This window comes from Podarcis cretensis, assembly GCF_951804945.1.
Source record: "Podarcis cretensis genome assembly, chromosome: 6".
Taxonomy (NCBI): domain Eukaryota; kingdom Metazoa; phylum Chordata; class Lepidosauria; order Squamata; family Lacertidae; genus Podarcis; species Podarcis cretensis.
The window spans coordinates 53,479,443-53,493,402 of NC_137175.1; the positions used below are offsets into that span (position 1 = coordinate 53,479,443).

General features: G+C 41.8%; 1 protein-coding gene and 1 long non-coding RNA gene across 4 annotated transcripts in view; one reads left to right on the forward strand and one right to left on the reverse strand.

Moving 5' to 3' along the window:
* The window catches only part of LOC307218339, a 39,548-nt gene that overhangs the window by 16,070 nt on the left and 9,518 nt on the right, over window positions 1–13,960 (forward strand). The window lies entirely within an intron of this gene.
* Window positions 1–13,960, reverse strand: part of EIF2B3 (eukaryotic translation initiation factor 2B subunit gamma) — an 89,819-nt gene that overhangs the window by 1,502 nt on the left and 74,357 nt on the right. For all 3 annotated transcript variants that reach the window (XM_079980418.1, XM_079980419.1, XM_079980420.1), the window contains exon 11: window positions 6,888–6,991. In XM_079980418.1, the coding sequence (XP_079836544.1) occupies window positions 6,888–6,991 (104 nt within the window). The remainder of the gene's footprint in view (window positions 1–6,887; window positions 6,992–13,960) is intronic.

Below are 13,960 nucleotides of genomic sequence, written 5' to 3' on the forward strand. Positions count from 1 at the left end.
ACTCACTCAATTACATACACTGTTTTATAAACCCTTAAAATAAAATAGAAAACAGTCCTTGGCACAGAGTTCCTGTTCTATTATACAGTAGTGATGAAAGACTCCGCTGTGTATGAGCACTCCTGAAAAGCCAGAGATGAATTAATAATAATAACAATAACAATAACAATAACATTAAAAAACAGAATAGAAAGGAGAGGGTGGGGTTGAGATTGCAGAAATGCAAAGATGAAAAAGCACACTCTCTGGGTGGCTTGAGCTACTGCAAAAAGCAACTCCTTTCTCTCTCTTGATCTGATGGTAGGTGGGATAGAGGGGATACCCACAGACGCAGGGAGCAGCTGCAGCTAGAGGTCAGGAGGTGGGGTGGAGCCCGGAAGTTCCATGTGGTGAGGGAGAAGGGAAACAGGTGGTGTGGGGCTGGTTTGTTTGTGTTGGTAACAGGAGTGGGAGCTTCTCACAAATGCTTGCTCTATTCCGCTCAGGATTTATTTAGACAATTCAGTGGTCCCTCACGGGCCTAATGTGGTAGATGGTGCTGTACACTTAGCCATCAACAGGGACAACTGCAGCTCCTAGGATGCATTGCTCTATTTAAATAGGAGACTTTTGTTAGTTGATGCACTCACTATAATGGGGTGTGTCAGTAGGCTGAGTGCCTTTGGGTCTTCCCAGGTGTAATAAATGGGGAAAGACGTAGTTAATCCCTATTGTTGCATTCACCTGTCGGGTAAACAGCCAAAATATCTATTATCAAAATGTTTTCACTAAAAACAATTAATCTGAGACTTCTGCCTGGACAATAACTACTTAGTTTGGGACTAGTTAGCCCCAGAAAGCTATTCCCACAGTGAAAAGTCTTGCTTAACCAGGATTAATTATGGACTGATGTCTTCTGGTGTAAGTGCTGGGAGCTGGGCAAGAAAGTAAATGTCTTACAGAGGAACAATGGACAAGGCAACTAGGGGCAAAACTGGAGGAATTTGCTTCTGCAAATATCTAGGATTGGAATATCCATGCATCCAGCTGTAGCAAGAAACCACTAGCTCTGCCTCAAAGTTCTGAATTCAGCACCTTTCCTGCTTCTGACAAATTAGGCATATTCTGTGATCATGATGGAGGTAATGGAACAGCTGCAGCAACTATGCTCAAGATCCCTGAAGAAAGCTGCTTACTTGGTTCAGTTCGGATAGGTTGCCCCTCATGCACTTAGACCAGAGGAAGGCAGAATGGCGCCCCTCCAGATCTTTCTGGACTCTGACTTCCATTATCCCTGACTACTGGTCATGCTGCCTGGGGCTGATGAGATATGAACTTCAACAACATCTGAAGATGAACAAGCTGACTTAGACCAATGGAAGAAGAGCCAGCAGATGAAGTTCAGGAGGCATGCAGACAGAGAAGAAGGACAGACATGTCCCTTCTATTGCTGGTAGGACAAAGTAAGTAGATGCGCCAGGAGAACCTAGGAGCTCAATGCTCTTCAAGAGTCTGCAAGCCAAGACAAAGGGAAGGAATGCTGATATAAGAGAACCCCATTCCAGAACTAAACCTAGAAACCCCGCTGGACCTACCCAGAAACAGAAGGAAGGGAGATTGGTTTGCTGATTTAGGTCTTCTTGAGACAGGCAGAGCTCCACATCTGAGAAGGAAAAAACCTGAAGAGTTCTAAGACTAATATTTCAGAATTTAAGGAATTGCCAAGGAGCATCAAAATCCCATTATTTCAAAGACTGTTGCACTTGAATCTTTAGATCACTGCACACAACGTGGTATCATGTTCTGCTGGGGCTTGGTGGGAAAGTGATAGTGGATAAACAGACCCTTCGTCAAGTCAAGAGCAAGATAAAAAAGATCAGAGCAAGCCCCTGCGCAGCTCCCAGTGTTCATTGCTGGCTCATGTATAGATGATGTCTCCAAGAACCACAGTCACCTGAAGACTTAAAGAACAGACTGGCAAGGCCTTCCCTTTCAGTGGCTCTGTCTCATTGAGAGGGCCATATGCAATCTCTTAAGGTGCCTGTCACTGATTCTGCAATCACATGTTGCAGATAAGTTGCTGCAGGGGAGCTATATTTTATTGTGAACAAACAGTCCTAGAGTTACCGTATTTTTCGCCCTATAGGACGCACTTTTTCCCCTCCAAAAATGAAGGGGAAATGTGGGCTCCGCGCCAAGCCGTGCCGGCCTCCGGAGGGTCGCGCAGAGCTGCCTGCATTAGGAAGCCTCAGCGCGCCCGGGCTTCGCACAGCTGTCCGCAAGCCTGGGGAGACCGGCGCGGCTCCCTAGACTTGTGGGTAGCAGGCTCTTCTGGGGGCTGGGGTCGGGGGAAGCTCGGGCTTCCCCCGCGCCAGCCCCGTGCCTGGGGGGGGAAAATAATATTTTTTTCTTTATTCCCCCCCCCCCCCCGGTGCATCCTATAGGGTGGTGCGTCCTATGGGGCGAAAAATACGGTAGATAACACTCATCTTGGATTAGCAAGAATCTGGATATTTTCATATCTAGCTCACATCAGTCTATATTTTGTCTTTTTATGGGTACCTACTATTATTTGAGCAAGAGAGATTTCATCAAGCGTGGCCTGTTACTCTTGCAACCAAGTCCCTAAATTTAATAATGAGAGAGGAAGAAACGGCATGCTTGTGAAGCAGAGCTAAACAATATTTTTAAAATGTATGTAGAAAAATTGTGGAAAGCATTGTCAGCATTTCCAGGTGCATATGTGACAGATGCATATCCAGGGCTCCTTAGCCCACTTCTGAAGGTGAGTTGGGGAGAAACAAGAACCTGGGACTGCAGGTTCTTGCAATGTCCTTTTTCTGTATTTCTGCAGAGCCACCCATATGCAAATGCCACTGTAGGCTGCATGTACACAGCCCCTAAAGTCAGTTCCCTGGAGTTAAATTTCCAAGGCCTTCCAGATGCACAGTTGCGATTATACAAATGTCATGCAGTGATTTGGACAGCTAACAACAAGGTCTCTGACTCACATGGGCTGTTTACAGAGAACCTCAGGCCACACAGAGCAGTTTCCTGTTGTGATAGATTCTAGTCCAGGATAGACCTCTGCATTCAGAGTCTGATCTCTTTTGACCTTTCTGCAAAAGTATGATCATTATTATAGAAGAAGAGAGAAACGTTTTACATTTTAAGGAGACAAGCAGCCTTTTAACTTTAACTTGGTTTCCACTGAAGAAGGTAAAACTGGATTACAAGGCTACTGCCAGCTATTGGCTACAACAAATGTGCCAGGCGGGCTGTAAAGCTGACTTTATATTTTAATGGGCATGTGAAAGATGAATGCTTGCAGCTCTTGGATTCATGACTATAACAAATTGTTTAAGGCCTACAAAACCATAAGAAGCAGCATGCCAAAAAGGGGTTATATACCCATCTGTTCTTGAAGAATATTATTTAAGTTTATAAATCTATTAGCAAATAAGAAGTATGTTCAAATCCTTAGCACTGGACCTATGATGGCTTTTCCAAGGAAGCGCAGCAGCATAATAGAGAACTGGAAGGGTCAGAAACATAGAACTAAGTATAACGTAGAGCTGAGTGTAAAGAGTAGCATGAGGAAGTAAGCTGCCTTTAATGAAACACTGTCCACAAGACACTGAAGCAAAATAACTGTGTACTAGCTAAGCTTTTGGTCATCAAATTGTAAGTATGTGAACATATTGAGGCAAATTAAGTGGGGACCTACAAAAACAATAAAGAACACAGAACACATGACATATGAAGACTGGCCACAGGAACTGCAGACTTACTCTAGAGCAGGCATCCTCAAAAGCTGTCATTATGGGTCTTACCAAGTCAACAGGATTATCACTCAATAATCCCCAAGGAACTGGAAGAGTGGTTCATAGTTTGCAACATTCACTTTAATTCTTAGCTTAGGGGTCAAGGCAATAAGTAACTGGGTAAACAATGTGTTTGTTTGCCTGTGTGCACATTTGCATGCATGTGGAGGAAACAAGTGGTTGTTACCCACCAAAGACGATCAATTGGGTATTAGTGCTGATTTCCAATGGGCATTTAGCACTGATAATCAATCACCAGTGAACAAGATTCTTTTTCAAGATACATATAATATATGGTGGTGGTAGAGGTGGTAGTAGTAGAGTCAGGGCAGAGTTTGAATCTTTTCTAAAAATTGCAGGTGCCTCACAAGGGATGCCTACTTCACTATTAGAGAAGCAATGGTCCAGAGGGAAAAACTGATGAAGAAGAAATAAGTTGTTGTCAGATATTCAATAAAGATGGGGAAAAGAAGGAGAAACAGCTACTGCTAGGATAACTGGGAGATAGCCCCCAAACAAAAACAAAACAAATGACAACTCCAGTGGGTTCAATTTATAGTGGACTAGACTGAATGTGGGTTGCAGAAAGTGCCTCCCAGCTGTAAGAGTAGTTGGGCAACTGAACGAAAATGCTGCATGGCATGTTATTTTCTTGATTACAAAAAGCAACCCTAACTGTTGATCACCACCTCTACATCTGAAGCCTTGTTGCCTCCTATTGGTCAGGAGGGCAGGTGGGGGGGGGAGTGCCAGCGCCAAGCTGCCACAGCAGAGAGCTCGATCTGGCATCCCTTTAGAATACACATTGTTTCTACTGCTCCAATTTCACATTCCTCTTCTGCAAAGGGGCTGGCTTAATATCCAGCTGATGCTTTGCCAGCCCAGTTCTCTGTACAGTGGTACCTTGGTTCCTGAACGGCTTAGCTGACGAAGAAATCGGCCCCTGAACGCCACAAACCCAGAAGTAAGTGTTCTGGTTTGTGAACGTTTTTTGGAACCTGAACATCCGTTTTGGCTGCTGGCATTGTTTCTGGGGCTAATCAGCCAATCAGAAGCTGCACCTTGGTTTTTTAACATCTTGGAAGTCAAACGGACTTCCAGAACAAATTGAGTTTGAGAACCAAGGTACCACTGTAATTGTTTTACTGGCGGTCTGTTAATTATTCTATATGCTTTATGCTGTATTTGTGGCTTTCTATTATGTTCTATCATGTTATTGTTATTTACTGTTTGTAAGCCACTTTGGGATTCATTTGAATGAAAAGTGACATAAAAATATAATAAATCAAATCAATCAATCAATCAATCAATCAATCAATCAATCAATGTTCCTCTGCACCCCACCCTCAACACACCCATTTGGGGGCCTCTCATCAGTGGGAACATTGCCTGTGGTAGCTGTAAAATAGTCTGTGTCAGAGCCTCCCTGCCCCTTACAGAGATAATTCTGCTTAATCCAAACACCTAGCAGCATGGGTTGAAGGTTAGGATTGCCCCATTCGTGCCCCCATGGATATGCTAAATCTCAAAGATTTGGCCTATGTGAGTGGGAAAGGCAAGATTGGATTACTCTTGTGTTCCCTTCAATATCAAACATGAAAAATGGAATAGTGGAAGCAAAGTGCACTCTTGATGGGATGTGGCAATAGCTCCAATTGATAGCAACAGGAAATACCGCTTCTGACTGGGGTAAGTACAGCAAACAGTCAAGGAATATAAATAGGTATTCCTGGGGCTGCTTCTCACTTTGGAAGTTCTAGCAACCCAACAAAGTCCAAGCCTGAGCAAATTATCCATGGCCAGGATGAGCATGAGGGTTTTTTAAAAGGCAGGATTTAGAAGATTCATTACTTATTTCTTTAAAGTATTGTCCAGCTTACACTGTGGGGGATAGGGTGGTTTAAACAAGTAAAAGAAATAATGACGAAATCGTTATGATCAGAAAGCCTTTGTGGTGTCTGTTCATGCCCATGAGAACCAAATGCATTAGTGTCCAAATTAAATGACAAAACACAGTGTAAACACTTCTGCAACTCGGGTCATACACAGTGTATACAAATCCAGCCAGCCTTTCCATTACAGACAGTTAAAGCCTGAAAATCAGCTTGAGAGAGAAGGCAAGCCAACCATTTCTACCACAAATTAACTGCTTGGGTGCAATGCTTTTGTCACAGTTCCACATCCCAAGCGAAGGAGGTACCAACCCTCCCTCCTCCACTCATTTTAAAACCCTGGTTTCAGAGAAGATAGTTTAAACAGCTAGTCCTTGATCAACCAGCTCAGATGGGCAGCTGCTAAGACTTCAATACCAGCTCCTTGTACTGTAGGGACCAGTTTTTGATGCACCTCATGATTATACCAAAACTGCTTTAGGTTACTTTTTATTTCACGTGTGTATGTTCCACCTTGATTCGAGTGTGTGCTTCATGGCTCCAGGCACAAGACAGCATGTTGGTCCCTGCAACTTCTATTGCCAGCACTTTCAAAGGTTAGAGGCAGCATGGTCCGACTTGGCAGGCTGCGTATCCTCTGAGCACAAACTCATTTTACAGGCACATACGTTTTAGGAGGTACTTTCAAATAATTTAAATTATTTGTTGAAATTGGTTCCATGAGAATCCAGGAACCAAACTATAGACCGGCAACAATGGATCAGATCATGGATATATTGACAACCCCTCTCCTCAAAATGGCCACAATCTAATTTCCCACTTGTATTCATGCCACCAACCATACCTGATCTGGGGCATGTGAAAATAGCTAGTTAGTTAGTAACTCCTTGTGTTGCCTGACACTTGTGTGTGATCTAAGGGCCACCATCATTTTTAAGGATAACTTTTATTCACTACAGAGCTATTTTTAGTACGCTATTGTCTACATTTGGGGCAGGATTCTAAATAATCTCCATTTCACGATATTGCTTTTACCACCAATGTACTCTCTTGGGTCCACTGATTTGCTAATCATGTGCACTTGCATATTGCTCTAGCTGAGAAAGGATAAATCCTGGAAGTGGTGATGGATGAGGAATAGTAGCCCTTCTAGAAAACAGTAGTAAAGTTAAAAGATCATTCATCTGCTTACATTTGGGTTCCAGATGCTGGCTGTTTCCGATCAAGCAGTCCTTGATATCGGCTCCACTCTCTATCACTGCATTATGACACACAACACAGTTCTGTAAGCTGCACCTGTAATGCAATTATAAATGGGGCTTTATTATTATGATATTTGTTTTATTATTACCTTTATATCCCACCTTCTCCAAGGAGCTCATGGTGGCATACATATTTGTCCCCCTCTCCATTTGATCCTCACAGCAACCCAGGGAGGTAGGCTCAGCTGAGAGCTAGTGACTACCCCAAGGTCATACAGTGGGGGCTTCATGGCTAAGTGGAGATTTGAACCCTGGTCTCTCAGGTACCACCACACCATGCTGGCTCTGAAATGCAGCAGGAAGTTAGACCAAGAACAGTAGTGACTCCTTGACCAACAATAGCACCGCTACTGCCACCAGGGGACAGGAACAATAAATGTATGGTCTCAGATTCCATCTCTGTTGTAAAAAAGGATCAGGTAGTAGGTGGGTAAAAAATTCCCTGCCTGAGACCCTGGAAAATGACTGCCAGTCATAGCAGAGCAGACAATACTGGTCTAGATGAACAAATAGCCTGTCCTTGTGTAAGGCAGCTTCCTATGAGCAGACCTGGGATATAAAACCTGCCTTTCTTCCAATTCCAGTCTTCTTCTTTCCCAGCCTGGGTGCTTAGTTGCTATGATAGAGCTCTGCTGCCAGATGTCACAAAGGAAGCATACAAAAGGACAAAGACAAGACAGTTGCCACCTTTCACATTCAGGATGCTTTTCTATTTGCAGCTTCTACTGCCTTGCAGAGCTCCCTCCACCCTTTTGTATTAGGGTAAATATTGCCACTGACTTTGTATTCATGCACACACAAATACCCTGCTATGTTAAACCAACAAAAGCCAAGGAAATAAAGCCTGGAATGCTCTCTGGTTCAGGGATTCCCAATTGGTGCAACCTTGCACACTGTTTGCTAGAATAACAAGGACATAGCCAAAATAGTGAAAGGTATACTACCCTGCCAACAGTCTTTGCAAAAGGATGGTTTTAAGTCACAGTTAAAGAATCAGAGGAGAAACAAGCAAGCAAGCAAGCAAGCAAGCAAGCAAGCAAGCAAGCAAGCACCAGATTCCTAATTTCAGCCCTCTCAAAATCATACATGTAAGTGGTACTATTCCTTTGCATCTCTGTCTCATGAGAATCCATCATCAGACAAAATAGGGAGTGTGAAAATCAGTGTTAGAAATATTCACTGGCATTACACACAATTTCCTTCCCAAACACATACCAAAGCATTGTCAGATCAAAGGCTTCTTGTCTGTGCCCAAGCAAGTACAAAAACAGAAAAGCTACATAGGCATCCAGCTACTTGAACAGATTTGATTTCATTATGTAACCAAATCACAGAATTGTAGAGTTGGAAGAGACCCTGAGGGTCATCTAGTCCAACCCCCTGCAACGCAGGAATCTCAATGCAAATCCAGAAGTTTCTATTCTGTGTGGAAACAGAAAATAATAGCACACAGAAATGCAGAAACCATAATGCTTTTTGGATACTTCCAAAAGGCTGGAATTCTATGTGCTTTCCCTAAGCCCTTTCACAATGAGACACAAATCTATATTTCTTTTCATCACCTAGTGTTTGGTATCAAATTCCAAAGCTCTATTAAAACCTGGATGAATTGGGGAAAAGTTTTAATAATTTTCACATTTTATGACATTTCCTCATTTCTGGTTGAAGAAAATGACAACCTCACTTGAAATGTAAAATTCAAGCTTTTCATGTTTCATTCCCAAGTTGCCCACTTGCAGCTAAAGAAAGCTGCACTCAAGTCCCCTGGCACAGGATAGATTTAGACCCTGTGAAATTGCCCCCCCCCCATTGGTTGCCCATCACTGTTCCAGTGGAACACGGCTGTCAAAGCAGGCAGACTGTCCCGTGAGCACAAGCAGCATATACAGGGCTTCAAATATCAAGACAGAGACCTTGACTGGACTTAATGAAAATTCGCAAGGATACGATCATAATGCCCCGGGTTGCTAAGGAGACCGACTCCCATCTCAGACAATTGGGAACTGAGCTTCTCCAGTCAAAGCTGAGTTGACAATCCTCTTGTTGAAAAGAATTTAACTCCCTCTCTAAGACATCATAGGGCTCAGAGAGGAGCAGGCCTATGGTATGAAAAGGGAGACATTTTGAACAGGCAAGACTCTCCTTGCTGTAAGCCCAACTGCCTCCCCTCTCACACAGCAAGGCTGCACAGTTATGCATGATGGAGTCATCTAGCTCAGGTTGCCTTGGCAAGGCCTCTTATTGAGATGTTAATAGAGGGGAAAGGCTGTGTAGACAGCTCTCTCTCTCCCTTTGCTCCCTATCCCTGCTACACTGACACAGCTGCTTCCTTTCCAACAGCTCCATTTACTGCACAGCAGTGCTAGAATGAAGAGCATCTAGGATTCACTGGTTTACACACTAGAAACACGGAGTGTTGTTGGGATTTTAAAAAATGCACCCCAAGTTCAGGTGCAGCCCTTGCAAGATACCTGTGGTTTGTCATTGCAGAGAATTGCAAACTATAACTTTCCAAGCTGAAAGTTTCTCGATATCTTGATCCCAAGTGACTCTAAAACAAATGTCATGGAAAACAAATCAAGAGCACACTCTCTCACATACTGTTGAACTTACCCAAGCTTCTAAGCTGGCTTCATTTGTGATGCTAGGCTGTGATTTCAGGAGATACATAAAGTAAACTGCTCACCTCTAGATTTTCAAAGGGCAAGTTTTTTATACCAGTATGCTTTGGTGTTACAAAATCTTTTACACTGGGAAAAACTGAAAACAATTAGTCTGCAAAGAACTTCCAGAAGCATCCTCTTAAGACATATGGCAAACAGGCAAACACCCTCACCCCCTCCTCCATCACCTTTTTAAACAGGGAGCTTGAGGAAGAGTTCTGTGTTACTCAAAAGCTTGCTTAATGTTTTGTGGCTTTTATTTGGCCTAATAAAGGCATTCTAATACTGCTCTTGTTTGGGCTTATTAAGAAACAAAATTTGGCTGCTTTCAACATCTGTTGGGCTGAAAGAATCCGTGAAAGAGCAGAAATCTCATTCTGGATGTCAGATTCCAGCAAAACAAGGGAAACGTATTTTCCAGCTCCAGGGTGACAAAAGCTTACCAGGGCTGGAAACATTTTAAATTCAGTATCTATAATGCAGGATTTCAAACACACACTGATAATTCTAAGCTCCCACTAGGGCCCTGCCCCACAATAGAGCAGTTTGGCCAGATTTTACCACAGGAGTGGAAAACAAATTGAAGACGTAAAACACATTTTGTGGGTGTTCCTTCCACTCACTGACAGATGTAATACAGCTATTTGGAAATTACTTGCAAATGCTTTTTTGTGCACATTTTAAAAATCAAACTATAAAGACTGCCAACAGAAGAATTTTGTGTTTATTTTATTTCAAACTCCTTTCTGTTCCCCCACCCCTGTCAAGAAATAAGCTTATTTTCTTATGTGGTAAGCATCTGATTTCCCGGCAATTTGATTTCCAGTTTTGAGTACTGTATCCATATAAAACTACAAATATAACATTAGCCTGTATAACAGCTTTGATGCTAGCAGTCACCTATGTAAGAATGTATCGGATAGAGTGGTTTCTAATGGGAAACACATTTATTGTTGCGAAAAGGACAATCTACATTTTCAGCACTGTGAAAGTAGATATCTTCCGATCCTAAAATCTGCAGCACTCACCTTATTAACAAGTCACAAGTGATTTAAAGGTATACAAATTGGCCAATGTGAACACAAAATCAGCCTCTATGCTAATCATAATATATTTAATGTCCATTAAATTCCGCAACTCAAGCTTTGTTTAAGAGCCATAGTCAAATTTCAGGCTGTAAAATCAATACAAAATAAAACACAGATATCAACAAAGACATTACGAGACAGAATAGTACAGTGGTACCTCAGGTTACATACACTTCAGGTTACATACGCTTCAGGTTACAGACTCTGCTAACCCAGAAATAGTACCTCGGGTTAAGAACTTTGCTTCAGGATGAGAACAGAAATAGTGCTCCGGCGGTGCAGCGGCAGCAGGAGGCCCCATTAGTTAAAGTTGTGCTTCAGGTTAAGAACAGTTTCAGGTTAAGAACGGACCTCCGGAACGAATTAAGTACTTAACCTGAGGTACCACTGTATTTATTGCGCTGAAAAACCTGTAAGATATCTTGTAATTATTATTATTTTAATAAGTAACAAGGGTGGTCTCTTTGCTTAATAAGTCTAAGGAAAATGATGAAATTAAAATTGTCATGCATGGGCAGAGTTGCTGCTATTAGAATTAATACACTTCTGAGGTTTCATTTTGTCTTTGAACATGTGCCAATACATGCACAAATACTGACAACTTGGCAGGAAAATGTTATCTAATTTTAGTTGGGAGGGTAAATGATAATGAGTTTCTTTGCAGAATTCAAAAGAGAAAGAGAACAGCCTGCCCAAATTCTTACTATTTTGTAAGAATGGAATGGAATGGAAGAACAGAATGGAATATCTTCCAATGGGCTTGTGCCATGTATTTAATGTGTCATACTGAAAATGACACATTAAATACATGGCACAAGCCCATTGGAAGATATTCCATTCTGTTCCATTTCGTACTGTTTTACGTGTTTTGCAATTGTAGTGGTTTTGTTTTTATAATGGTATATTCAGTGGCTCCCAAGTGGTTTTTCCTACGGGCCACTTAAAAATTGCTGAGGATCTTGGTGGACCAATTCATTATTTTTCTGCCTCTTGTAGCAATCACAATATGCCATGATAGGCACTGTATGGTTTTTATTTGTATCTTTATTGCTTTTTTATTTCTTATATTGTATTGTATCCTATTACAATTTGAATTCCACAGAATTCTATGGAATTCAAAAGGCAAGTGAGTTCTTCACAGACACAGTGCAGACCACCTGAAGGAAGCTTGTCCGCAGACTACTTTGGGAACCCGTGGTATATTTTAAGAAATTGTGTGTTTCTAAGAATACAGAAAACCAGACAGTAACAAGCTCTCATTATTGAAATACAGAATGGAGAAATGGGAAAAATATGAAAACAGCATTCACCGATTTTAAAATACTAGTTGTTAGTTGGAACGATTCCAAAAATGTTATTTAGAATTCACTGTCAATTTGCTATCTTATTAATTACTAGTATGAAACAAATCTTTAAGTGGAGAAAATATGCTTGAACAAAATTGTTGCAGTGCCTGAGTGGGATAAAATCTGTACTAAATGTTTTGATATGCCAGTTAATATTAATATGAGGGAAACATTATAAAATAATAATAGTATTTGAGCCCCAACAAACTGAAAACTATGATTATGTCATTCACAAATGCTGGAGATGTGATCCATTGTGTGATAATGTATCATGGAAATGTTTTCCGACATTACAACGTACCTGCTTTATTGGATGGAATGGTGAGAGATAAACATGACATGCTCACCTCTCCTTTATTAATGGTGGGTGGAATTAAACTGGTGCTCTTGTGTTCATGCTAGTGGAAGAGGAGGGGAGGCATTTTTGCCTCTCACAAGCACTCTGCAGCTCCCACTGAAAACTAGCTCCAAGGAGTTGGGGCACCCTCCAGGACAGGGTGAAGAGTGGCACAAGGGGCTATAGGGAGAAGGGGGAACTGGCAAAAACCACCTCTCTGTGCTGTTAGCGGACACCACTTGATCGCTCCTATGGCAGAGCATGAGACTCTTAATCTCAGGGTCTCGGTGGTGGGTTCATGCCCCACGTTGGGCAAAAGATTCATGTATTGCAGGGGACTGGACTAGATGACCCTTGTGGTCTCTCCCCACTCTACAATTCTAGGATTCTACATGAGCTCAAAAGCCCTTTCATGAGCAAAAGGGCATCACAATTGGAGGTGGCCAATTGATTAGTTGCTAAAAATGGGCACAGACCAAAAAAACTACAATTTAAAAATGGTTCTCCAAAGAATGGCACATTGTACAAATGTCTAAAGTTACTGAGATTGTGAAACTTGGGATAAGGAAGCCAACAAATGGAAACTTTTGTCAAAACATGGCATCTATTCATTAAATTTGGAAGGCTATGTATACATCTCAATATGAATGTTTATACAGGTTTTTAAGTTCAGTAGCATAATTTATGTTCTTTTTTTGTTTTGTTTGAAAAGCTTTTTAAAGAGTTTTTAATTTTTTTAATAATGAAAAAGCTAACAACCACAACAAAACTGTGATGCATCACAAACCGTTTGACTTAGAACTGAAATTACAACTAGGAGTTTTGATCGGCTTCAAGCAAATCCAAGTAGCTGAACTGGTCTTCTCTGGAGAGGAAGGGATTTAGCCCAATTTTGTGATACTAATGCAGACACAGCCATCTGATGCTAAAATATGTTAATGTGTTGACCAGGTGTGATAGAGAGAAAAAGGGGTTGGGAGTCTGACTTTTGAGAGAAATGGGGGGGGGGGCATGGAGAAGAGGAGTGATGACCAAGAAGTTGGGGGGGGGGGGTAGATTACAAGGATTTAAGTCTTTAAAGCAGAGACCACCTAACAAGATGACTCTGAAATGCTTCTAATTTCAGTAAAGCCGCAACCCACCCCCTCCCCTCCCCCATGCCTCCATTGTAAACAACTAATCCCAGCAGAAAACAACAGAGAGTAAAATGTATACTCATTCTGCAGCATTCCAGGCCTTGCTTTATCTTTTATTTATTTTTCTAAGAGGTCAGAGATTGTTTGAAAGAAGGGGGAGGGAGGGAGGCAAAGACACAGGCCATCTCTTGTGTGGGCTTGAAGGAAGCTGTTTTAAAGGCAATGTCCAAGAACATACAATCTGGAGTTTTTATAGCAGAGCAATCCCAGGCCTCATTCTCTCTCTCTCTCTCTCTCTCCCCCCCCATTTTGTGGTAAAGCTACACAGCTTTAAACCAAAGGACAGGGTGGTCGATTACTTCGGAAAGAAATGTAAAGAATTGGGAAATAATTCCTTTTCCTGTTGAAACTATAAATAAGGAAGGCTGATTTA